Source organism: Sapajus apella, unplaced genomic scaffold (genome assembly GCF_009761245.1).
Source record: "Sapajus apella isolate SASKATOON/1434 unplaced genomic scaffold, GSC_monkey_1.0 scaffold65, whole genome shotgun sequence".
NCBI lineage: Eukaryota > Metazoa > Chordata > Mammalia > Primates > Cebidae > Sapajus > Sapajus apella.
Window position 1 is genome coordinate 4,751,867 of NW_022437005.1, and position 27,160 is coordinate 4,779,026.

The 27,160-nt window shown below is 42.3% G+C and overlaps 2 protein-coding genes and 1 non-coding gene across 7 annotated transcripts in view; 1 reads left to right on the forward strand and 2 right to left on the reverse strand.

The window, feature by feature from the left end:
- Positions 1-26,557, reverse strand: SNX5 (sorting nexin 5). Of its 3 annotated transcripts, XM_032248076.1 has the most exons (14): positions 26,325-26,557; positions 26,006-26,088; positions 14,368-14,472; positions 12,396-12,506; positions 10,909-11,030; positions 9,434-9,557; positions 8,664-8,759; positions 7,442-7,547; positions 7,278-7,353; positions 6,219-6,258; positions 6,045-6,131; positions 4,341-4,500; positions 906-991; positions 1-242 (listed from the first exon to the last, which is right to left on the reverse strand). In XM_032248076.1, the coding sequence occupies exons 2-14, from the start codon at positions 26,054-26,056 to the stop codon at positions 192-194; spliced, it is 1,215 nt and encodes a 404-aa protein (XP_032103967.1). In that variant the 5' UTR covers positions 26,057-26,088; positions 26,325-26,557; the 3' UTR covers positions 1-191. The 3 variants fall into 3 exon arrangements, with proteins under 3 accessions (XP_032103967.1, XP_032103966.1, XP_032103965.1); XM_032248075.1 differs by lacking the exon at positions 26,006-26,088 and having other exon boundaries at positions 26,325-26,443; XM_032248074.1 differs by lacking the exons at positions 10,909-11,030; positions 26,006-26,088 and having other exon boundaries at positions 26,325-26,429.
- Positions 19,007-19,243, reverse strand: LOC116530252. The gene has a single exon (XR_004259903.1). It is a non-coding gene; the product is annotated as a small nucleolar RNA SNORD17 (small nucleolar RNA).
- The window catches only part of MGME1 (mitochondrial genome maintenance exonuclease 1), a 23,601-nt gene continuing 22,996 nt past the window's right edge, over positions 26,556-27,160 (forward strand). For 2 of the 3 annotated variants that reach the window (XM_032248071.1, XM_032248073.1), the window contains exon 1: positions 26,562-26,791. The gene's annotated coding sequence lies outside the window, so the exon portion shown is untranslated. Of the gene's footprint in view, positions 26,792-27,160 lie in introns of all 3 variants that reach the window. The other variant, XM_032248072.1, reaches the window with a different exon arrangement.

Sequence of the window (27,160 nt, forward strand, 5' to 3'; positions counted from 1 at the left end):
TTATGTCCAAGTAGCAAGCAGTATTTTTAAACCAACATGGTTAAATGTTAAGATTTGTAGAAATCAAAATATTTATTCACATAATTTTAAACTAAAGCTGAAGCTAATAGATCTTCCGTGGTAATGATTTAAGTGCAAGTGATGCTTGGCTTTCTTTCACATTCATTTCTTTTCTTCAGAAGGAAGGCTTATCAGTTATTCTTGAACAAGTCAATACAGCTCTGCAAAAGGGAGACATTGTTCTGTGGGGAAAAAAAGTCAAGGCAGACCAATGAATGACTAAAACTTGCCATATACCTGTAACAACAGAAGTCTACCAACATAGCTTTTCAGGGGAGATTTAAAGTCAGCCAGAGTGAGCTGGCCCTTCTCTTCATTAAATCCCAGGTGAACTGCAAAGTACCACTCATACCAATTTCACGCAGGAGAGCTCCTCTCCCTCAGTGGATAAACCTACCAGCCCAAGGGCTGACGTTCGCTTCAGCACATCTGCCCTCACCTGCTTGCTCCCAAATGTGATCCTGGCTTACTTTAACTTCTTAGATGCTATGTAAGTGAATTGTTCTATGAAGGCGAAGGCCTTGGAAAGACAATAAAAGTTGCTAGAAATTAGGGCTGGGAGAGGTAGCTCAGGCCTATAATCCCAGAGCTTTGGGAGACCACAGCCGGTGGGTAGAACACCTGAGGTCAGGAGTTCAAGCCCAGCCTGGCCAGCCTGGTGAAACCCCGTCTCCATTAAAAAAAAAAAAAAGTTGCTAAAAATTAGTCATGGGTAACATTACAAATGAGATGACAAATAAACAATGAATGTCTCCCATCAACTAAGTACCACAGATGATTAATAACACACAAGGCCACCCCAACTGCCTGATGACACTGGGTTAGTAAATTGGGAAACAACTTACCCTGGCATGTTTTATTTCCAGTTCAGACATCTCAACTAGATTCTTTCTAAATGCTGCCACTCTCTTCCGTTTGAAATTTATCAGTTCTACAGGAAGAAAAAATGTTTATGAAACAAAGGAAAACTAAACAATTTCCATGGTCACTTTAACTACCAAATGGCATTCTTGAACATGTGATGTACCTCACTCACACCCTCTAAGTACCAGTGACTGGGGACAGGGCTGAAAAAGGGGTGATGGTGAGCCACATACTTCACCAATGGCTTGTGAAAACTCTTCTCAAAAGAAGACATACCAGGTTCGTGCAAACAATGTTCAGCATCACTAACCATTTGGGAAATGCAAATTAAAACCACACAATGAGATTACCTCACACCTACTAGAATGGATTTTCTCAAAAAGATGAAAGATCAGTGTTGGCAACAATGCAGAGAAAAGGGAACTCTTCTACACCATTGCTGGGAATATAAATTAGTACAGCCATCATGGAAAATGGTATAGGGGTTCCTCAAAAAACTAAAAACAGAGCTCCCTTATGATTCAGCAAACCCACTTCTGGGAATGTAACAAATTATCTCAATGGGATATCTGTACTTCCATGTTCACTGCAACATTATTTACAAAAGCCAAAATACAAAATCAATCGAGAAGTGTCCATTGATGGATGAACAAAACGTAGTACAGACATGTAATACTATTCAGCCTTTAAAAGGAACAAAGTTCTGTCATATGGGACAACATGGATGTGCCAGAACAGAGAAAGACAAGCATTACATGATCGCACTTATTGGGTAAAATCTTAAGCTGAACTCCTAGAAGCAGAGAATAGAATGATGGATATCAGAGGATGAGGGTGGGGTGCTGGGGCAGATGGGAGTAAGAGAATGGGTACAAGGATGCAGCTAAACTCAAGGAATACATTTTGATGTCTATTGCACAACAGGCGACTATAGTCAAAAATGTATACTGAAACAGTAAATTTCAAATGCATTACCACTGAAAAAGATATTACCTCGATCTAACGATTTCACATTATATACATGTATCAAAGCATCACACTGTATTTCCATGAAGGCAATACAAGAACTTGTCGATTAAAAATAATACTTAAAACATCTTAAAATCCAAAACTGTGAAAACTGCTACTAGTATTCAAGACAGGACATGCTTCCTTTTCACCTACTACTGCCAACAGAATTCAGGATTAAAGACCTATTGGAAATTAAAACAAACAGAGAATATGCATGCCTTGCTCAAATTCCTTTATTAGCTCCCTGCCTTCCTCTAGACCTACACACATACTGGGGCTCCATACGCTAACTATTCACCGCCTGTGAAACCAGCCCTTACCCACTGACTCAACTATAGTCGGCTGAGCCACAAGTCTCAGAAAGCATTTGTACGAAAGGCAAACAGGTTAAGACCCACCAATCTCAGCATTCCACAGAACTTTATACCTTTTAGACAGTATACCTATCTTATTTTTGAATAGAGGATATAATCAACATGGGCAAAAAGCTTAGGCAGTAAAGACAGACCTAAATTGGCATCTTTTTAAAGCTTTGTTTTTTAATCTCCTCTAAAATTGCCAGAGCCATGAAACTAGCCTGTAAGATTTCAACTCAGTAGTTTTGAAGTGTGTACTTTTCTTGAAAATATAAGTTAGTTTTACAAAGAAAGCAGTCATTTTTTCAGGAACAGGGTAGCACGAAGGCTACTTTGGAAGAATACAGAAGACAGCCTCAGAGGCTGTCTACACACTTGCCAGGAAGCTCTGTGCCTTACAGTTAAGGCACTCACTGTATTATAATCCCAAACAGACAAAGACAAATGATTACAACTCTATATAAAGTCGATGTTCCCCCCAGGTAGCTTCAAGTATATTGATGAATAGACCATTTCCAGATTACCCTACCACTGGGAAATAAGAAAAATTTGCAGAAAGCTACAAAAGATAGTAATTTTTCATGGAAACATGAAACTAGTCACATTCTGGGCAATCAATTCCAACATCTGCTCTGGCATGTCCCATGGCTCCTGAGAACCCAAGGGAAGATCCACACAATCCTCTTGGGTAAGGACTACATATGAAACGCATGTTCAATGGAAATGGTGAAAGCCCTCTGCTCAGAGAACTGAAATGGATAAGGCAAGAACCCTGTGGACATGGACCAGACTTGTGATCTCTGAAACTTGCATGTGTGTGCAATGGCATGCAAGTACACACGCACATACATTTCCTAGCTCAGTCCACTCAAAGGCACAGAGGCAGAGATACCCCAAAACAATGAGCATACTCAGATGCTGGTAACTCTTCCTGAAGAAAAAGAACCGTGGCTCCTTGAAGAAATGGCCAGTTTCAAGGCTGGAGTAGAGAATAAGATTAGCATAAACTATTGCTCTAAAAAAAATGGAGGATGGAGTGTTACGCCCACATGCCAGCTTAACGGTGCTCCTACCGGCAAAGTCTGGACAAGCATCAAATAACTTAGTAGTACAATAAACTCTAAACCATTTTAAAAACTAAAAATCCATGACTCTAATAAAGATGATAATGGACATTTCTGAGAAAAGAGAAGGCTTTTTGTAGTAGGATGCCAGGTGTCAACTTGGGCAGGACAGCTTGAGCTGGAGATGAGGAAAATCGTCTTTTTGCAACCATCAGAGTAAAGGCTGGTTTAGGCAAGAATCATCAATACATGCTAAACCTAGGAAGAAAGTTTGATGAAGAGTAAGATATTTACATGGTCTTAAATTGCCTTACCACAGATTGATGCGGGTTAAAACAGTTAACTATGCTGTGGAGAAATTGGATTTGGATAATATCTGACTGCGTAATCAAAATCACCACTATAAATGAAGGAGAGATAGACACACAATGTTTCCTTAGAAGTGACACCCCAAGAAGGGCTTATTACTTCTGCTAGGAACAAGCCAGCCAAAAGTGAGAAATACAGTATTTGGAAAGAGATTCTCTAAAAAGACTGCTATCGTTAAAAACTAAGAACCATTCCCTAATAGATAACAGGATGCAGTCCTACACTGAATCTTGTAGACGACATCAGGACAAACATGAGAACACAGACGGTAGACTGTAGTCTTAGAGTTAAGTTTACCACATCAAATAAGTGTACCGTAACCACACAAGAGAATGTCTTCAGTCTTAGGAAATATACGACAATGTTTTTAGGGCCAAAAGGAGTGTGGTATACGCAACTTAATCTCAAATGGTACAAAAAAACCAGGTGTGCAATGTTTGTAGGCACACAAAAGCCATAAGGGTGACTGTGGATGTGCAAGTGATAAGGCAGATGGCATGAAGTCCTAACACTAGGTGAATGATACAGGGGTGTTTTTTGCACTATTTGTGCAAATTTTCTAAGTTTGAAGTTATTTTCAAATAAGAGTACAGAAAGAAAAATGTCTCTGCTCGACCTTCTTTTGCAGATTCAGAAAGCTGTTCAAATTTCTGGCAGCACTCCTGCTGGTGTGCCTCAGCCAACTTGACGTCTTTGCTCTTTAACCGGGCCTTATCCAGAGCTTTGTTTGAGTTCTCATAGTCAATGAGGGCTTTGGTGCGTCTGTATAAGAGATCCTGGGAAAAAAAATTAACAAGTATACATACTAAAATATCTAAACCAGTCTAAAGAATGCTGCCCAAGTGACAATGTACCACCTGAGATGTTAGGTGGTAACAATCTACCTCTACACCTTCTCTCCCCCTATTTTTAAATCTCCAGCTTCAGCAGGGATGAGCAACACTGATAGCTTTGTTGAGAGCTTTTTTAGAATTCCTTATATCAAGTGATTACCCAAGAGTAAAAACAGAAGGACTATTTTTTCCAGTTAATTCAATAAATAAAGGTAACTTTAAAAATTAAATATTTTTGGATCAAAACATATAGTCACTTCTGGGTAACTCAAGTTGAGCGCTGCTAAAATATAACTGGGCAACGAAGTAGCAAGAAACATAACCCTACCCTGCAAATCCTGCTCCTTCTGGTAATCTACCCTGGAGATCCACTTAGTTAGTCAAATATAATGGTTCTTTGCAATCTTTTTTCCAAGACGGAGTCTTGCTGTCACCCAGGCTGGAATGCAGTGGTGCGATCTCGGCTCACTGCAACCTCTGCCTCTCAGGTTCAAATAATTCTCCTGCCTCAGCCTCCTGAGTAGCTGGGACTACAAGCACGCACCACCATGCCCAGCTGATGTTTGTATTTTTAGCAGAGATGGGGTTTCACAATGTTGGCCAGGCTGGTCTTGAACTCCTGACCTTGAACTCTTGAACTACCCACCTCGGCCTCCCAAAGTGCTGGGATTATAGGCGTGAGCCACTGCGCCCAGCCTCTTTGCAATCTTACGACAAAGTAGAAGTTACCTCAGTATCTAAATTCAGCAATTATGATGTATAGATTATACATTTAAAAATAGGTGAAATAATGAAAGATGGGTGAAACTATTAGACCTCTTTTTGTATATACTCAAAAACTCTTTAGTGACCTCTTAATTCCATGGAAGTAGAAAATAAGCTGACAAAAACAGTGTTTTTAAAAACTCCAAGATTCAGAAAATATGCCAAAGGGCAAATTAACTAAAACAACATTATATGATGAGGGAACAAATAAACTTTTACTCTTTTATTTTCTGATGACATTTCAGGACCACAGGCCTATCTAATTTTATTTAGCCTGATTTAATACATTTCACATAAAATTAAAACACGTTTGTTTAGACCATTACGGACAGTGAAGAATGCATGTTTCATTTCCAAAGATTATTCTGTCTGCTCACCACTTCATCTATCTATATATATTATAAATAATGCTTCACGGCTCAAAGGCTACAGGGATACTTGCAATTCAATAAAACTCCCAAACCTTCTCTGCCGTAGAAGTAGCCCTTGCTGCATGTTACGCCCCACATCAATGACCTAGAATATCCCAAACTATTATCTGTCTACACCACACAACCCCTACAGCGCTGTCAGATATACAAGCCTATAAGGATACAACATTAGATGTCATTTATAAAAACAAGTCTGATAAATTTTTATTTTCCCCCTTTGCATAAAGCAACTTTTTAAACAGGCTTCTTGTCTTGTACTGCTCTGATAAGCTAAGCAACTTCTTTTCCTACCTTAGCAGCTTCGATGTTAAGCATGTAGTATCGGAGGAGCTCTGTTAGCTTTAAATCTTCATCTGATGAGACTCGACCCTCTACTTTCTATATAGAAAAGGAACGGTCACCATCAAGGCAGAAAGCTACAGATTGTAAAATATACATTATGAAGACCAACACAAAAATCCTTACCCTAAGTTTTTCAAATAGCTCAGCAACCTTCAATAGGTACCTGGAAGTATACACATAATTTTGGCTTAAGGTCTTAAATCACCTATAAAATATGCTCTTACCAGTGTGCAAGACATGAATGGGTTAACTCAGGAGTCCTAGCCTTTGGCACTTTAGCATTAATTTAAAAGTAGTGCTCTCACTTCAACCGGCCCAAAATAATAGAGACAATGGTCACAAAATTACACACGTTTACAGCACCACACTCAGTGGCATCAGCCTCTTGGTGTCCTTTCTGTTATCCTGCCATGTATCCAAATATTCTTATTAAATGCCAATGCTGTGTTAACCAAGGTTGGGTTTAATGAGCTCTGCTATGGGCATCCCAAAGCAGTAAATACATTAATTCATCATGGTTCTCCCATTAGCCTCTCAATTTCAAGTCACAAGTAGTATCACCTGTTTTGCCAAGCCTAGATGTTAAGTAAAATATTGCCTTACACTAGAAATGTCCAGGATGGAAAAACTGAAACACATACATAAGTGAAGAGTGAAAACGGAAAGATTTTTAATTCAATGAATGAATGTAATTTCAGAAAATTGTGCATCAAACTGGCTATCAGACTGAGGTCATTACACTATTCTTCAGACCATCACAACCAAATCTCTTCAAGATCCAGGGACAGAGGCACACGATCTCAGGATCTCCTGGGGCTACAGCCCAGCCCAAAAAGGTAGTCCAGGGCATTACCAGGCAAAATGGCAAGCACCAATCACCAGATAAACTCTCTCAACCCCCAAAACTAAAGCAAACAGGCTTTTTAAGTGTGATAGAAACTAGCTTGGACCACATTAACCATATTTATTTATATATAGAAGAGCCCAAGTCCCCTACAATTATCTTACAAGCGTCTTATGTACAGAGAACATGTAAGATGAGTGCTGGAGACTTGCCTTAGCGAGCTTGTAACTCCAGAGCAGGATGGAAACCATGGCAGTCTTTACTCATTTATGCTTTTAGTTATATCACTCAGCACTCTTCAATTAAGTTAGAGGAAAAGCTTTTCCAAAAAAACTTACTTTTTGATGACTGTGGGCTCTTCTAAAGCCAGGCTATGTAAGCAGGCTGCAGTGTGGATATAGTCATCGGCAACATCTGCAGAAACAAGGACAGCTCTTTTTATCCAAACAACAGCCAGGCTCATCAGCAAAGCTCTAAGTTACTAATGGTAAATGATATTTACTTTTATGAGATCTGGTCATTTTGTCAGCTTTCACACAAGAATCTTTGATCCTATTGTAATAGTTAATAAGGAAGTTCTTCTCTTGTTCAAAGAAGTCATCTACCTCCTAGAAGAAAAAAAAAATAACCAGGCATTTCAAGGATGTGAAAATATACTACCCATGCAGCCTTTTCTATTTATCAAAATAAAAATATTGCTTAGAACATGGCAAATAAACATGAATATAAAGTTTAACCTCTACAGATGAGAGAATTACAAATTTATGATACTATTTCTTAACCAAGGCTGGCAAAAATCCAAGGGCTGGCAGAAAATGTATACAGAAGAACCATTTAACAATCACCAGTGAAACTGGCATCCTCTCTAACACCCAGCAATTTTACACTAGTACAATGGTTCTATCAGGTGGAACATGGCCACTTAGCTGTTGATACCTATCTGTGTGAGAATGAGTTTTTTTCCTCTTGACTTGGTTGCTTTCAGACTGAGAGGAAATCCTGATTATCTGGTAGACAGGCAAAGGATGCCAATGCCAAACATCCCATAATGCCTGGATCCAGGACAGTCCCAGACACCTTAAACTGCACCAAGTTTAAGTCCGAGTTTCCAAATTTCTGACGATGCCTTCTCTACTTAGCACCTGTATTCTGGGCTCCCTGGAGTGGTAAAGCCAGATCTAACGGATGATAACTGTAAGGGTAACTCAGTTACAAAGGAATGAGAAGGCCCAGAAGTAAGCAAGTAAATCATTCCTATGAGGATAATGAAAATGTTAGGAAGATTTTGTATTCTTATCTTAGTGCTAACACCTTAAAAACCCGTATGGAAATAAAATCTAAAATTTGGTTACTTAGTTGTGTCAGCTAGGTTACACGTCAATGCTTCTCTACCACCTGTAGCTGGTGACCAAACTGGACAGTGTAGTTCTGTGAATGGCATAAAATACGATCTTGTACTTTATTTTAGAAATTCACTGAGTAATCTCCCTACTTATAGAAAAGGAGAAAATGAAGCCAAGTGTGGAAAGGTTAACATTGAGTTTCCTGGGAGAGAACAAGGTGCTTTGGGAAATAGGTGAAAATTGAGTAAGTAGATGAAAATTACCAAACTTTAAAGAAAGCTTGCATTTCTTATAAGTTAACCATTTGTTTCACAAGTATCTCTTTCAAAGAAAAGATTCCCAATTAAGTCAAAAATTTTCACGAACAGCCAAGTCACTTACCTTAACTCCAGTAAAAAGGACTTCATCAGCACTTTTCACCACACTTTTGAAGAAGCCACCAAACACCTCTTTAGTATTTTTCCGCCTAACACTTAGCTAAAGGAAGAAAATTCCAAAGAACAGCTTGTATGATATGTATTTTTCTAGGTTCTTTTAAAGAAGTTCTGACTAACATTTCAAGGAATCCTTTTCATTAGTATGGGCAAATGCATAAAGTATTTTTAATTTTGCCTTAACTTCCAAGCTTAAAACATCTCATGGCTGAATCTCAACATAGGTAGGTCATCTAATTCTAAAAGACTTAAGAGATTTTGAAAGACTCACTAAAAGAGCTAAGTCTTAGTGGCTCTGAAATCCTTGGGAAAATTACTGTTCTATCCATATTAAGTAGCAAAAACCAAAACATGTTAAAAACACCCTAAGAGTCGTCTTTCAACAAAAAGCGTAGCCAGGAAGAAAATAAATTTACACTAATTTTAATTCCTTTAAAATGAAATTAGTTAAGTTTGGGATTGTTAGGAAATTAAGGGATGTTTGGGATTGTTAATCTCTTAAAAAGAAACCTAGCTTTTGGAAGGGGAAAGGCAAAATTTTCCTTAAGCAGAATTTTACAAAATTGTTTTACACAATGAAGGAAAAGCAGCATCTAAAAAGGTTTTCATTGTGTAAGAAATTTCAAAACTTCAGTCGATTTTTTAGAAACTATCAAGTACATTTTGAAAGTATAAACATTTGAAATGGCCTATCAAAACAGAACTAAAATGCCTTACATCCTGATCATATTCCAGGAAAACATGAAAGTTGCGATCTTTACTGAGAACAGGGTGAGAAGAAAGCCGCTGAAGAAAGACTTCATGGGAGGACACAGTCTTCTTAAAAACAGCGAGATATTCACTGGAAAGAGATGTGCACATGGTATTCAGTTGGCACAGCTCAATTACCTGACCAATAAATACTACTCCTGGTTAATTCTATGGCTCTGCTCATGCCACCAATGCAACTGGACCAAACAGTGTTTCAGTACAACCTGGTGTCTAGTTAGATACATAAGGCAGCTGACATTTTTGAATCTGTGGAATAAGCCTATGGAGGAAAGCAATGTTGTCATTGGGTTTGATGGATCAAGTCCATGGGCTCCCAAATCTACACACAATTACTGTTATTTAGTAGTCACACAACATCTGTTTCTGTAAAGCAATGAAAACCCTTTAACTCTGAAGCCTGAGTATACAATACCGCATGATTTGAGGAAGCTGAAAATTAACAGAAATTATAAAGCAGCTCTATCTCAACCTACACATTAAAGGTCACTTTAAAATTCCTAAAGGTAAAAACTTGGGTATGTTGTGTTCGATGTGCCTCATTCCCCAGAGCTGATAGCCACTCAAGTATGTGCTAAATGCTTTCAGTGCCTGGAGGTCTGAGTGCTGCCCTAGATGACACAGGGGTTTGGGGAGGGGGAGATGATGGCAGAAGGGAGGGGTGAGTACTTTTCAGCTGAGATGAGGAAGTGCAAGGATAGATTCTAAAGAAACTTTCCAAGAATCTATTTTTGTTTGAAAAAAATTAAATGACAGGTTAGGCATGGTGGCTCATGCCCATAATTCCAACATTTTTGGGAGGCTGAGGCCGGCAGACAGGCGAATTACCTGACATCAGGAATTCAAAACCAGCCTGGACATCACGGTGAAACCCTGTTGCTACAAAAATCCAGCTACTCTGGAGGCTAAGGCAGGAGAATAGCTTGAACCCGGGAGGCAGAGGTTACAGTGAGCTGAGATCTCACCACTGTACTCCAGCCTGGGCAGCACAGCCAGACTCTGTCTCAAAAAAAAAAACTCATGTAACAGCTTTCATTACATTCTGCTGTAGTTTCTTCTAAAATTCTGGTAACCAAGCTTCAGAAAGAAAAGCTTTGTAGATTTTGAGCAATTTATAAAGACATAAAAGTTTACTTCCTCACTGTGCCAGACTAGCATCCCTAATAAGTATGCTCTACATATGAGAAAAAAAAACTAGTCTATCAGGTATTAGTGCCAATGGCCTCCAATGAATCAATGTGTGAAGTACAAAGACCATGTCCCACACTATGCAAGATGTACTACTAGTTTTAGAAAAGGACACTAGGGACCTAATTAACACCTACACTTAAACAAAATTAAGTCAGGTTCTTCTACTTATTTCTGTACACAGCACCAATTTTCTACTTCTCAAAAGACAGAGCCCACCAAGAAAATCCACTTACGCTTCCAGTTCTTGTTTCATCTTGGCAAATTCTTCTTTGGTCATAGACCCTTCACCTTCTCCTAGTTTCTGCATCTTCTCTCGAGGACCATCGAAGTCAGGCTTTGTAGGAGCAGGCGGAATCTGCAGCAGAGGCAGGAATTCATAAGCCTCTTGTCCCAGCAGTGAGGTTTTCTAGTTGGTGCCTCATTTCTACTCTTGCTGGTCCACAGGAAACAACCACTCCACTCCTGTGGGGCTATCTGAAAGTCAACTCGTTTTTTTCTTAGCCTTATTTCTTCTGGCCATTTAAAAGGAAGTGTCTTCCTGAGAGTTGCGTATTCGACTTTGATGGCAATCATTTGGTCAGTTTATCCATTACAGACAATCGTTCAGAGCACAACAATGTCTACACTGCTTCAATGTTGGCCTAAAACTAGTATAATTAATGCTAAACACCAACAATTAGCCATCAAGATTATAAAGTCTCTAGTATTCCAAAGGGATTTTTTCCTAATCCCTAAGGATAATCAAGAGCTCTAATTTTGAATGAACAGAACATATCTAAATATAAGCTTCGTACTAGTTTCATTTAATTATTAAGAAATCATCATTTGGACAGATTCTTCAGTCTGCCTGGCAGGACAAAATCCATGGAAATCTCCTTTACAATCAGCTAAGTCTCTGTTCCTGTAGCCAAGAATTAATGATCAAGGACAAAAGTTTTTGGGAAAACAGAATATCACTCTGGCACCCAGGCTGGCGGGAAGTGGCGTGACCTTGGCTCACTGCAACCTCTGCCTCCCAGGTTCAAGGGATTCTGTGCCTCAGCCTCCCCAGTAGCTGGGACTACAGGCATGCACCACCACACTCAGCTATATTTTTGGTAGAGACAGATCTCAGTATGTTGCTCAGGCAGGTCTTGAAACCCTGAGCTTAGGTGATCCAACCACCTTGGCTTCCCAAAGCCCTAGGATTACAGGCATGGCCTTCTTCAGCACTTTTTGAGAAATCTTATCACATACTATTACCAATACTAATGTTTCCCAGAAATCAATTCTACTGACGTTGGAAACAACATACCATAGAAAAACCAAACCTAAAGGTAAATAAGACTTCTTATAAATAAGACTTCTTAGAAGAATTATAAATAAGACATTATTTATAATTCTTCTAAGAAGTCTTATTTATAAGAAGTCTTATTTACCTTTAGGTTTGGTTTTTCTATGGTATGTTGTAAAGTCATTTATTTACATCAACAGTGTAAAGTCATTACACTGTTTACAACCTTTTACAACATAAATAATGTAAGCCTGTATGCATCACCGCAAAGCTGTAACACTATTCCTTCACATATTTTCCACTTGACCAATAGTTAGCAAATGCTCTAGTGGGTAGATGAAATTAAACTTTTCACAATGTATTATAAAAAAAAAGTGGATATAAGTCTCTTTAAACTAAATGAACAGCAAGGCAGAACTAGCTTATTTAGTTTTCTAAAACACTCACAATAAGCCCAGCATAGTCTGTTGTTTCAATAAGAGTGTCATGTAGCCACACAAAGTCTTCATGTTGCCTTGTAACAGAAAACTCTGGGCTCTGAAACGTGGGCAGCGTGGTCTGTAAACAAAGAAAGACGTTAACTGGTTACCACCACTTTTTGATAAGTGACTTAAGTTTCCTGGGCTGCACAGTGGGAAAATTCTGCATAATACACCATAATGTGATCCAGTAAACAAGAAAGCAGTAATACATGATCTCCTGTCATGAAAGGCATAGCTAAGATTCAATCTGAACTCTAAGGATTTCCAACCCAAATTCCACCTTACTGAAGCTTGTAATGAATATCCAATCAAAGAATCCACTGGTAGAAGTAGTTCAGTTTAAGGAAGGTAAATCATCACCCTATTTTTTTGTTTGTTTTTGTGTATTTTTTTTTTGTTTACATACATTTTTGGGACAGGGTCTGGCTGTCATCCAGGCTGGAGCACAGTGGTACAATGCTGACTCACTGCAACCTCTGCCTTCCAGGCTCTCAAGCCATCCTCCCACCTCAGCCTCCTGAGTAGCTGGAACTACAGGTGCACGCTACCACATCCAGCTACTTTTTATATTTTTGAAAGAGACAGGTTTTTTGGCATGTTGTCCAGGCTCAAGTGATCTGCCTGTTTTGGCCTCCTGAGATGCTAGGATTACAGGTGCAAGTCACCCAACCCGGCCCCAAATTCTACTTTTATAAATCTGAATTTGGCCGGGCACAGTGGCTCATGCCTGTAATCCCAGCACTTTGGGAGGCTGAGGCAGGCCAGTCACAAGGTTAGGAGTTCGGGACCAGCCTGACCAACATGGTGAAACCCTGTCTCCACTAAAAATACAAAAATTAGCCGGGCACGGTGGCACATGTCTGTAATTCCAGCTACTCAGGAGGCTGAGGCAGGAGAATCGCTTGAACCTGGCAGGCAAAGCTGAGATCACACCATTGCATCCCAGCTTGAGTGACAGAGCAAGACTCCATCTCAGAAAAAAAAAAAAAAAAAAAGGCCTGAATTTACCCCCAACTTATGACAAAAAAGAAAAGTAAATTAAAACAAAACAGAAAAAAAAACCCTCTTAGCTTTAACTTTACAGTTCTAAAAATTGTCTCTGACTTCCTTCCTTTTACTCCAGTGAATGCTGATTTTACCTTCTCTGATCTGGTAAGCTCAGGCAGCGAATTATGTCACCAGTCTTCAGACTGCCTCAGAATGACTGAAGTATGCTATTCAAGCCACCCAGGCATTAAGAAAAAAAACACGTGGGAAAGGTCCTTCCCAATTTAGTAAATACTGAAAAAACAAGCTACAGAGAGAAACTTCCCTTGGATGCAAATTAAAAACAAAGTTGGGGTCAGGCGTAGTAGCTCTGGCTTCCGCTTTCAATCCCAGCACTTTGGGGAAGTCAAGGCGGGTGCATCACCTGAGGTCGGGAGTTTTTGAGACCAGCCTGTCCAACATGGTGAAACTGCATCTACTAAAAATACAAAAACTACACCTGTAATCTCAGCTACTCTGGTGGCCAAAGCACGAGAATCACTTGAACCTGGGAGGCATGGACTGCAGTGAGATGGTGCCACTTCATTCCAGCCTGGGCAACAGAACGAGACAATCTTTTAAACAACAACAACAACAACAACAAAACACCACACACTAAGGTGGAAGATGTGAGCTGCATCACTTTGGCTAGCACACTTCCTCATGAAGCACAGTATAGGCCACACAAGATCGGCAATGCCTACAGCCTAGGGCTCTGCCACAGCAGAATGCTACTCCCGCAATGGCACTCACCTGATGTGTACTGTGAGATAAATTAGGGAGGTTCTCACTTAACAATAGTGCTACTCTGTAAACACCAACTGTTTCAAGCTCAGGGAACCTCTTAAATCCACTGTGAATAACAAGGCTGCAACCCAGCACTGTATGTATTACCACTGTATATTACTTACCTTTGTGTGCACTGTAAATTTGACCTTCTCTCTCTCACTGAGCGCATCTGGTATGTCAATCTGGAGCGAGGGATCAACATTCAGGTCCACAGATACAGATCTCAGCTGAAATACATTTTTTCAGTATTAGTTCCAAACTCATTTAGCCCTAAAAAATTATTCCAAAAATGAGAAGTAGTTATTGAAAAGCAGTTTATATGTAGATCATTTAGAAATGTCAGTTGAGACATTTCTAAGTTGATTTGAAACTGAGGGGAAACCTGCTCTTCAAATGCATTGGTATAGACAATATGCATTTAGTCTTTTCTTCAAGACTAAAAACTTACGTACTTAACCTCTAAAACCTGTAAATCTGGTCAATCTGCTACAAAGACTAAATATATTCACTAAAAGCACATGGATTACTTAGAAGTTTTAAGTACTTCCCTTTTTCCTTAAGCACTGTATATTTATAATTCTGAAAGCCAGAGGGAGCCTGCAACAATGGCTGTCCTCAAAGAAAGAAAAGCTCAAGTAGTCACCAGAAGCTGATTTTAACACCAGCTACTAGGAAGATCACAACAGATACGGTAGAGCCTTCACATCTCATTGTAAGTACTTTTCTTCCAGATGAATTCTTGATGACTCCTATGAAATATCTGCTTGTTTGGCTTAAATTTTCACATGTCCATTTGTGAGATATCTGCAAACAAAGATAAAGCTTCAAGGTCAGGGACTTCATTTGATCATAACTGTGACTCCAGCTCTGGCATGTTTTCTTATAAGAGCTTCCTTCCTTCTGCTAAGTTAACACTGGGGAAACACAGCCTTTAACAATACCTCAAACCATTAACTGAGATGTGGTTGCAAAGGGATACCAACCACTCTACTGATCTTATGCTTATCTGTCAAGGTCAGTCAGGCCAAAGAATAGGAATAAAGAGAGCAAGACACAAGAAGTAGCCATGGACTCTGGAGGAGACATAAGATAGCTCAACAGAAAAGGTCTAAGGTGCGTTTCCCAGAGCACAAGAACTGCCCCCACATTTCCTAAGATTCCATTTCCTAAAGAAGTCACAAACCCTGACTTTTGGCCCTGCTCAACTGAATATACTGACAATTCCATTTTTGCTCACTGCAAGCCCAGCAAACTCAGTGAGCCTGTGAACTCCACAAGGGATACCCTTGGAATTCGAATAGGAGGACCCAAGGGGGATATAATCAAGTCAGTGGGACTCACTTAAGCACCACAGTCAAAGCTACAATGGATGCTACCAGCTGCTTTAGTGGCTGCTTTTTTGTTCCACTTAATAATCATCTTGTTTTTGTCCTTTTTCCCATAATCCCAACCATGCAGAGGTAATACACAAGGACTATATAAACATATTTTTCGTTTTAGAATGTGATCAAGACAAAACGAAGAAAACCATTAGGTTCTGAGTGACTGCAGCTACAGCACATGAAACATCCGAGCTTCACTAGCGGACATTTTGCCTAGACATTTTACTCTAGGCTCGCTGCACAGCAGTGCTAGCGGCTTCGCGGTTCAGTCCTGGGACCCGGCAGCTGCTTTTGGTGCTCAGCTGCTAGGAAGCCCCTCTCGGTGAGCTCGTTGGAGCTTGAACCCATTGTCACCTCTCCAACTCACCGGCAAAAAAGGGTTGAAGCAGACATTTTACTCTCGGAAGGTATTCAAGCAAAAATCCAATCACCTGACATGATAGTCTTAACCACCAAATAAGCAAATAATTCAATTCTGTATTTGGGCCTTAAAGAACTGTCTAAAAGGGAATACTGGCAAAATTCCCTCAGCATCCAGGCCATCACCAACTCAGTGTCCCCCAGTCAGAAGTTAAATGAACTTTCTCATACTGTAGCATGTAACCCTCCAGATGAGACAAACATGGGTAAAGTTGTGAAATGATTAGAGCTCAGTCAGCATTTGTATCCTCACTCAGGAAGCACCAACTATGACTAAAAGTTTAGCATTCCTTCTTATTCCTTCAAAAACCTACTCCATAGTGCTACAGAACTTGCTAAATAATTCCCAGGCTCTATTCTTCTGCTCACCTGCCTCGCTTCCATCCCCCTAAGTTTGAAGCACCCAGAGTACTCCTTAGCCCTGCTGGCCAAGTCTCTGACTTAGGCCACAGATGTTAGTATGCTTACAGTGGCCGTTTATAGCAGTTGACAAGCAGGCCTCCGAATCAAGTCTGTCCTTGGGCATGCCAGACCTTTGCCATATAAAGTTTTACCTCTTTTCCAGATCCCTTAGGTCACCTGTAAGAATCAAATTGAAAACATACCTACTCTCAAATAATGTAATTTAAATTTTAAAACTGACTTTTGGCTGGGTGTGGTGGTTCACGCCTATAATCCCAAGCACTTTGGGAGGCCAAGGTGGGAGGATTGCTTGAGGTCAGCAGTTAAAAACAACCTGGGCGATACGATGAGACCTCGATGAGACCTCATCTCTATTTAAGAATTAAAAAAATTTTTTTTTAGAAACCTGACTTTTGTACATTTCCCTTGAAACTACTGCCTCACGTATTCAAAGTTTTGGGTAAAGTTTCAGTTCATGATGAACTTCCCTATCAGATCAATCCTTACAATATGGACTATAATCAGCCTTCATGGTAAACAAGAGGCAAACGAGCACAGCCTCATTTGAAAAGCACATTTTCAACTGTTCTTAAGAAATCTGGCCCAGCCCAGTGGCTCACGCTTGTAATCCCAGCACTTTGGGAGGCTGAGGCGGGCGGATCACAAGGTCAAGAGATCGAGACCATCCTGGCCAACATGGTGAAACCCCCTGTCTCTACTAAAAATACAAAAATTAGCCAGGCGTGGTGGCACACACCTGTGTGTGGTCCCAGCTACTCGAGAGGCTGAGGCAGAGGAATTGCTTGAACCCAGGAGGCGGAGGTTGCAGTGAGCTGAGATTGTGCCACTGCACTCCAGCCTGGTGACAGAGCAAGACTCCATCTCAAAAAAAAAAAAAAAAAAAAAGAGAGATCTGAATGCTTTTGGTAAGAGAGCTGAGGCACTTTTCTAAAAGGAAAAAAGCCGTTACAGAAATCCCTGTGCATTTTCTCACCTATTCATCAGCTTCCCAGCTGGGGCACATGAAGCACTGGCTGCAGGACAATCCTACAGCTCTTGAACTCCTGCCCACCAGTCTTCATGAACTCACTTTGGGTCCAAATCTCACTTACAACTCACTGTGGCACAAGACAATACCTCCAGCAAAGCTGCCTCTCGAAAGGGTTAATGGCCTACAGATGGCAAAGGGCACCTGGAAGACTGAACAACACAAAAGGCGAGATTCTGAAACTCAGAACGCATGAGGAAAACAGAAAAAAAATACAGATCTTTCCTAGTGGTTATAATGACTGCAGACTCCAAGCCCAAAGAGACACAGTCCGAAGTAAACTTCACAATCTGATGTTAAAACGAGGCTAGTTGAATAGTCATTTAAATCTAATCAGTTTTGTGTGCAACATGATATATATACACAACATGCAGTGCTAGCTCCTTTTCCTATTTGAGTATCCCACAAAATTACAGACAGGATAGAAAAGACATGTATCTATTCAAACGACTTTCTAGTTTCCATTCCAAAGGCAGAAGATATGTACTTAGCACATGCTACAGTGTCTCCTCCCTTCAAACTTGTTCCTAGCCTCTAGGGATTTTGTTTTGTTATGCTTCACTCCACTGCCTAAGAAACTAAGATTTTGCCAGGAAGAAGGCCAATGACAAATCATCCATGATTTCTAGCATGGTGCCAAGAAGCCTGCCTCCTTGATCAGATTTTCACTCCCATCACAGGAAGCAAAAGCAGGACATACTTCAGCTGAAAAGGTATCCACATCTTGCCTAGTCCAATATTCATAAGTGAGGACATAAAATTCCACACTGTTCTGTCACACTCTAGATTTGAATTAATTTCTGCAAACATTAAAGACTCACATGATACATATTTAGGAAACATGCATTACTGTTACTGTTTGAACTCTCAGAAAAAATGTTCCCATTGGTGCTCTGAATTGTTACCATTCTCTTCCATCAAGATAACCCATATCTACTTATCTGTGCTCAATCTCAGCTTTACATTATGGCACTGGTGTGTGAAACTGGTTCAACTAACTATAAGCAATATATTAACTGCTTTTTTTTTGAGACAGAGGCTCACTGTTGCCCAGGCTAGAGTACAGTCGTGCCATGTTGGCTGACTGCAACCTCCGTCTCAAGCGATTCTCCTGCCTCGGTCTCCTGAGTAGCTGGGATTACAGGTGGACAACACCATGCCCGGCTAATTTTTGTATTTCTAGTAGAGACAGGGTTTCACCATGTTGATCAGACTGGTCTCAAACTTTTGACCTCATGATCCACCCACCTCGGCCACCTAAAGTGCTAGGATTACAGGCATGAGTCACTGTGCCCAGCCCAACTCTGCTTTTACAGATATTGGCTCTCATTCCCTAGCCATTGGTTCTCTCCTTCCTGTTAATTCAGGCCAGCAATATAATTTCTTAGTCCCTCAGGAAAACAGAACTAAGGACTTCTAACAGGAGAGCAGTCTACTAACATAGTTATTACTCAGGCATCAGCTGCTACTCAGGCATCGGCTTAATAAGAAACTAAAGGGTTACAGCAAGTGATCAGATTTTCACCACTCATCTTTGTGAGATGGGACCCAGAGGGCCCCATCCCTGCTGACACCAACCATTCTTACCCATAGCCTGCCAACACACAAGCAGTTCACAGTAGAACACTGCAGACTGCAGGGCATTTGCAGGCTACATAGCCTCAAGTTCCTAGAACAGGAACTGAGGCTTGGAAGGAGGTCAGTGCAGCGCACTCAGCGAATGGATAAACTGATTCATCATTTCACAAGGCTGTAAGCCCATGCACTAGCAGAATTAACATGGAACCAGAGTTGAATTACTGCCTTAAATATCTAATGCATGTCAACAAATGTACCTAATTACTAGATACTGAAATTATAACACTTTCAAATGAATCCACAAAGCAAAAGGGTTGAATTACATGATCTGTAAGGATCTCCTCGCAGAGAAATCCTATTGGGAATCAACACACCACTGCTATCAAGAAAACAGGTCCAACAAATGAATAACAAAAAACCAGCCAGGCAGAATGATTCTTGTCTGCAATCCCAGCACTTTGGGAGGCTGACGCCGCAGGATTGCCTGAGCCAGAGTTTGAGACAAGCCTAGGCAACATAGCAATGTCTTAAAATAAAAAAAAAAATCAGATAGGCTCTGTGGCCTATATCTTTAATCCCAACTCTCAGGGAGGTTAAGGAGAGAACACCACTTGAGCCCTGGATTTTGAGTCTGCAGTGAACTATGATTACACCACTGCACTCGAGCCTAGGAGCAGCATGAGACTATCTCAAAAAGTAAAAAAACAAATTCCAGTTTCCTTTATTCAGAGCTAAAACCCTTCACATACTACCCAATCCCTTAAAGGGCTCCTTCCCAAAAGTTTGCTACTTTATCAAGTAAGTAAGCCCTTTTTTTGTAGCAGGGATTCACTGTCACCAAGGCTGTAACAAGCCCTCTTTGACAAAGCTAACAAGGTCCATATCACTCATGTGGATGAGGGTATTGAAGGACGTTCACTGCCTTCCTTTCATGGTCTCACTTCATGATCAACCCAAGACGAACAGGAAATAGGAAATAGGTTTGGACATTTCTTTCACTCTTGAGTTTGAGATCTGAGTCTGAGGTACAGCAAATTTCCCAAATCATTCAGATGTAAATATTCCAACACTCAAGCCAGGGGCCCATTCAGGAAGCTAAGTGCTGGAGGACCGCCTGAGCCAGGAATTCAAGACCAGCTTCAAAAACACAGCAAGACTGTCTTGAGAAAGCGTTCTAAACAAAATAAAAACAAGAATTCAAAACAAAATTCATGAAAGATATGGGAAGGGCAGGTGAAGAAGTCCATCATTTTATCACCAACCAGCTACCAAGTATCTATCAGCACAGTATCCTGGCTTTGAAGTGCTCTTGAAAGAACAAGTGAAAACCCTGCAAGAGGAACCAACTGGATTTGTATTCCTTACCATTTACCATGACTAGAATGCATGTGTGTGCCCTTCAGAAACTGAGCTTTTCTCTCCAGACTATATAGGAATACCCAAAAAAGTTATGCCAATATGTAAAAAGGGGAAGAGTCAAGCCAAGGACTCCCATTTCTAAACTTAAGTTCAGTCTCAATTGCCCCTCAAACTGCGACTTACACACTCCTCCTTAGGTACGCTGTTTGCCTTTAGACAGCATATGAAGGTATGATGCAGTGTGACAAGTTCCAAGTCTCTTTTATATCTCTTCAGAGCACCTCAATGGCCAATCAGAAAACAGGTATTAAGGCTGAAGAACCTACTTTTTGGAAAGTTAGATCATGTAGAGAAAATTTACACTTATAAAACAAAAAAATCAGGCCAGGTGCGGTGGTTCACTCCTGTAATCCCAGCACTTTGAGAGGCTGAGGCGGGCAGATCACTAGGTCAGGAGTTCCGAGACCAGCCTGACCAACACTGTGTGCTGTGAAATCCTGTCTCTACTAAAAATACAAAATTTAGCTGGGTGTGGTAGTGTGAGCCTGTAATCCTGAGGCAGGAGAATCGCTTGGACCCTGGAGGCAGATTGTGCCACAGCACTCCAGCCTGGGTGACAGAGGGAGACTCTGTCTCAAAAAAAAAAAAAAAAAAAAAATCAAATTTACCACATTCGGGTGAGATGAAAGATGTCCTACGGCCATCTTCCTTTACAATTTCAATAAGAAAAAGCAGAACTTACAAAGCTCTGAAATAGTCTTTTTTCACAATTGGGATCATCAAGTTAGGTTGTTTCCTTAAACACTATAAGTTCACTGCATACTTTTTTGACCACTGGCTATTTGAGACATTCAGGGTGCTGGCCTACAGAACTGTTCTCACCTAATTTGCTCAAGCAACAAGACTCTGATAATCAAGACGGCAAAATGTTTAAACAGCAGGATTTTAAACCAAGTTCCCTTCTGCAGCACAAGAAACTTCTAGTGTCCAAAGCCGGCACACTTCACTCACAAACACAAAGCCCTCTCTTTGTAACCATCAAATACCCACCTTTTGATAAGGTTCCTCAATGCTGGTGGAAAAGCTTAATTCGCACAAAGCTATCCAACAGTGCTAATTTTTACATGGCATGTTATATTTCCTTAGGTAAGATTAATAGAAAATCTGAAAAATTTGCAACAAGCACACAAATACTACCTTCTGTAACACAACCTGACCCTACCATCATACCATTTTAGAAGGAAGTCTGTTTAAAATAGTGATTCTCAAACAGGCAATTTTGACTTCTTATCATCACCATCGGAGGGGAGAAGACTGCATCCTAGCGAGGCCAAGAACATCACTTCACATTGTCAACAAAACTGATCAAGCCAAAATGTCAACAGCGCCACCCAGGTTGAGAAATCGAATTTTATAAAGCTCTAAATTAGATGCTCCCACCTCCCTCCCTCCGCATCTCTAAAAATTAATTAATTAATTAATTAGATGATCACTAGGCCTTACCAAATTAGATTTTACGGCTCAGAAATAATTCTACAAAATTTACAGCCGGCTGGGTGCGGTGGCTCATGCCTGTAATCCCAGTAGGGGTGAGGCAGGCAGATCACGAGGTCAGAGTTCAAGACCAGCCTGACCAACATTGTGAAACCCTGTCTACTAAAAATACAAAAATTAGCCAGGCATGTTGGTGCGTGCCTGTAATCCCAGCTACTCAGGAGGCTGAGGCAGAATTGCTTGAACCCAGGAGGTGGAGGTTGTGGTGAGCACAGAGTGCCACTGTACTCCAACCTGGACGACCAGAATGAGACTGGGGCTTGGGGGCGCGGCCAGACTTACAGCCTTGACCAGGCCCATTGGCTCACGTCTGTGCAACATGGCAAAACCCCGTCTCTACCAAGAGACAAAAACTACGTGGACATGGTGGTATGTGCCTGTAACCCCAGCTAACTCAGGAGGCTGAGATGGGGGGATTACCAAGGCTGAGTGAGCTGTGATTGTGCCACTGCACTCAGGCCTGGGTGACAAGAGCCAGACCCTGTCTCAAAAAAAAAAAAAAGTCTTTTAACCATTTCTACCTATGGCCAAAATAATGTGAGCAGATCATGACCTTTCAGAATACTCACAAATGGGTACCTTAAGACACTGTGTACAAGTTACTGAACTGGAACTAAGGCGTGGGCGGCTTGGTATGCCATACTTCCTGAACTTAGAAAATAGTTGCAAGTGTAGCATAAAGCTTCAGTTCACAAAATTTGGTAAGTTAGGACTTGCTGTGTTACTGGTCAAAGTTCAGGACTGTTCCTATACTAACAAATTGTACTCTATCCTAGCTAATAAGAGAATAAAAATACCCCTAGAGGCAGTTTCTACTCCCAGAACAGCAGTACTTTAAACATTCCTGACTAGGTATGAGGACAGGTATTATTCGCCAAAGTCCATGTAACCAAGCAGTTAAGTTAAGGCCAACCTGTTACTGTCAAGGAAGGAGAACCCCCTAGTTAAAAATAGCACTAGACTGGAAAGGATTATCACCTAGTCCTTCAGTAACAGGTTTCAAGCTCCCTGCTGGGCTCTTCCGGTCCATGTGCTCAACTTGCTTCAGTCCATTCACCATCATAAAGCAGAGAAACCTAAAGCTGTTCAGAATCAAAGGTCCCAGGAGGCAGTCAGGATTCCCAATGCTGTTATACATGATTTGCCACAGAATTGATAAACTAATGGAAACATGATTCAACCCCCATGGATTCATGAGTGGGCACCTAAACATGGTGCCCACTTACGTAATGCCTTTCTGCAAACCTAGAAGGTGCATGTTCTTTTTATGAGAACAAGGTTATTTCTGCATAATCTCCAATTATTTCTTCCAACCCACTAAAAATTCCAGTCATCTGAGAACTCCCATCCAGTCAGGGTGGGAGAAGGGAAGACAGTTCTATCTCCTTGAGTGTCATAAAGGTTTCATTCTGGTTTTCAGGACCTAGACTCAGCAAAACCCTAGTTTTCTAAATTTTAAAATCGAAAAACAGGCTGGGTACGGTGGCTCACACCTGTAATCCCAGCACTTTGGGAGACTGAGGCCGGCAGATCACCTAAAGTCGGAGTCCAAAGACCAGCCTGGCCAACATGGTGAAACCCCATCTCTACAAAAATACAAAAATTAGCCGGGCACAGTAATGGGTGCCTGTAATTCCAGCTACTTGGGAGGCTGAGGCAGGAGGATCGCTCGAACCCGGGAGGTGGAGGTTGCAGTGAGCCGAGATCTGCTATTATGTTCCAGCCTGGGCGACAGTGAGAAAAAAAAGAAAAAAAAAAACAATCTTTCTCATTAGTAGAGAACCAGTTAGGAACTAAATTAACCATGCATCTCTTCCCCTGAACTATATTTTCTGAAGAAGACAAACCCCAACACCTTCTGCTAAAGAATGTAACATAATAGTGTCTGGCTACCAGACACGCTTGACAGGCTCTTCCCTTTCAGTTTTGCTGAATTAGCCAAAATGAGTATTGGACTAGAATTCAAAACCCTGAAGAATCAGGGTATGTCCTACCTTATTAGTGGGGCTTAACTCCATCCTCAGGGAAATTATCGGTAGGGCAGTTAAACATTTTAACACATAAAACATTTCAGTTGACTAATGAAACTGTATTAAGGCAAGAAGAGGCTGCCCAGGACTTGGTTTCCCATTATTGCATACTTGCCTCAAACTGCCTTTCAGTTAACCATAACACAGTTAACACCATCTAGACCAGACCAGCATTAGCGGGGATCGGAAAACAAAAATAAAGCCAGGCATCAGGGTGATTATTTCGTTTTATTATCTCCTTATTCCTGTAATTTAAAAAGGAAAACAAAGCTACGTAACTCTCTTCACTACAGATACGGACAAAGTTTCTGTAGTATCTAAAACCAGTAGGCAGGAAATGGCCTTCCTAACCGTCCTCCAATTTTGCTGGAGGATCAGGGGTGGTGGGAAAGTCAAGTTGCAGGCCGGGCTCGTAATCCCAGCACTTTGGGAGACCGAATCGGGCAGATCACGAGGTCAAGACCAGCCTGACCAACATGGTGAAACTGCACCTCTACTGAAAAATACAAAAACTAGCTGGGCATGGTGGCGCGCGCCTGTAATCCCAGCTACTAAGGAGGCTGAGGCAGAAGAATCACCTGAACCTGGGGGACAGAGGCTGTAGTGGGCTGAAATCGTACCATGGCACTCCAGCCTGGGAGACAGAGCGAGACTCCGTCTCCAAAAAAAAAAAAAAAGAAAAAAAAAAAAAAAAAATCCAGACACACACACACACAAACAGGTGCAATAATATACTGTACTATCAGACTGGGGTGAAGCAATCTAGTCCTTTTACCTAGCTGACTCTGAATCAAGACAACTAAAACAAATGTACCAGCAAGAAAGAAAAAACAAAATGCTAAGAAAATCCCCATATAGTGTATCTACCCTTTATGGAGAAAAGTACCCTTATAATGTTTTACAGTGAATCGTGGTCAAGTTTGCACTTTCAGTTTTAGTAATAAACAACTTTCAAAGAAAACACTCTAAACAAGACCCTCCCGCATACAAAGCTCTATTTCAGTAATTAATGCAACAATGATACCTTTGTTGCAACAATCCAGCCGCTTTGAAACTTTGGTATCTACTTACTAGATGAACAAGTTTCTCTATGGAGGTGTCTTTGACTTCAAGAGATGTGTAAGACGGGCTCCAAGTTACATTTTAGAGAGCCTTGTATTTTTAGACGTTCTTTTTCACCTATCAGAAAAACTTACGTTGACGATTCCGCATGAAAGGTTGTGGCTCACGAACCATGCATCACAAAACTAACAAGGCAAACTTAAACAGTGAAAGAGTGGAAGCTAGTCTCGGAATCTTCAACTGGCTACGGTAATCTCAGTTTATTGCATTAATTAATCTTTTAGACCTCAAGATACACGTGGCCTACGGATAGTTTACATCAATGAACAAGGCTTAAAAATAAAACCCAAGTTCAGCAAGTACTTGAGCACCTACTAAAAATGACACAACTCCCACAACAACGCATTTAGCGTTTCTAAAGTTGTAAAAAGCATGTTCGGAAACTTCATGGAATTTCCCAAGTTGTTTGGGCCAAAAACACATGTTTTCTCAAAAGAAGGGGGAGAGGTGGAAAGGGGGGGGCATTTTGAGGGCAACAAAGCAAACTGGTCTGTCGCATGTTAAGTGAATTTCTCGTTCACCTACTGGTCACCGCGAAGTCAAGATAGGTTTTAATAGGAACACATTGTGGGGTCTCCAGGGATCAGCTCTCTAAGTCCGCTCGGTATGGGCGCCGGAGCCGGGGCTAAGGTCCCGCGTCTCTGGTTCTATCCCCAAGAGGGAATCCGGGGTACACACACAGGGGTTCCCCAGGGCAGCCTTCAGGGAAGACGAGGGAGAGGGGCTGCCCGGGTCTCACGGGTGTTTCCCGCGCTGGGGATGGCAGCGTGCAGCCAAGGCCCAGGGGCGCGCAAGGCCAAGAATGTGGCGACCCAGGAGCTCGAGGGGCCGCCCGCGCTGGAGCCTGAGGCGGGGAGGAGCTCACCTTGCTGCGGTCCTCCTCCTGGTGCTGCAGCAACTCGGGAACCGCGGCCATGACGACGCGGGACTCGAGCAAGGGCCGCCTGGCTGTGCGAGGAAAGAAGAGGCTGGACCGCCGCCGCCTGGGCGCCTCTCAGGGGCGGCCACGGCCCCGCCTCCGCCGGCCTCCCTGTCCGACGGCAGCAGGAGGCCTCCGGACTCCGCCACCATCCCAGCTGCCCCGGGAGCAGGCGAACAAGGCGCCACGTGCTCCCCCAGAGCGGCCTCCCAGTCCCCGCTGCCGTCCATCTTGGAGCCGGGCAAAGACGCCACGCGGGGCCTACCCTTGGTCCGCTCCACTAGGAGGCCGCCGACCGCAGGGCCGCGATAGGCACGCGAAGCCACGGACACTCTCCCAGCACCGCGCGCCTGGAGAAAGACCGCGTTTCGGTGCAGGGGGATTTTATTACGCAGCCCGAGTCCAAGATGGCGGCGAGCGCTGACGTCACCAGATGTCGTGAGAGCAGAAGGGCGCGATTTGGCGGCGCCCGCGCTTCGGAGACGCCCGCGCTCCCGAGACGCCCGCGCTCCCGAGACGCCCGCGCTTCCGAGACGCCAACTCTTCCGCTCGGAGGAGGGACTCCCTGCCGCTAGCTGGTCCTCGGTGGGGCGTGAGCGCCGCGGGGCATTCTGGACCTGCTTTGCCTGAGGCTGTGCCTAACTTGAAACCAAAGCGCGGGACGGGGGAAAGTACGGGACGCGGGAAGTTGCTCGCGCCGTAGGAGTTAAGCGAAGTGTGGTGGCTTCCGAGGTACCGACCCTTGCTGTAGGCTGGGCTTCCATTTAAGTCGTCTTTTCCCTAATCCAGACGCCTGCCCCAGGGGCCACCGCCGCACGGGCCCTGCCCGGGGTCCGCACTCACGGCGGAGCGGGAGGCTGCTTTCTGCGGGTCACGGTAATGGGACCTCAGCGCCGCCACCAGCTCTGACCGGCGGCGAGCCAGCGGCCCCTCCAGCCCGATTTCCACGTCTGTGCCACGGGCTCATTCTAGACCAACACTAGAGGGTGAGGACCAAATGAGAAGTGTCCACACAGAACGCTTAGAAGAGAGCCTAGCCGGGCGCGGTGGCTCGAGCCTGTAATCCCAGCACTTTGGGAGGCCGAGGCGGGTGGATCACGA

Excerpts from the sequence above, each read along its gene's own strand:
- SNX5 (XM_032248076.1), bottom strand. The coding sequence starts at position 26,056 with ATGGCCGCGGTTCCCGAGTTGCTGCAGCACCAGGAGGAGGACCGCAGC. Across the intron at positions 4,501-6,044 it reads TTAACATCGAAGCTGCTAAG|GATCTCTTATACAGACGCAC; the intron begins GTAGGAAAAGAA and ends TTTTTTTCCCAG. Across the intron at positions 243-905 it reads TGGAAATAAAACATGCCAGG|AACAATGTCTCCCTTTTGCA; the intron begins GTAAGTTGTTTC and ends TTTTCCCCACAG.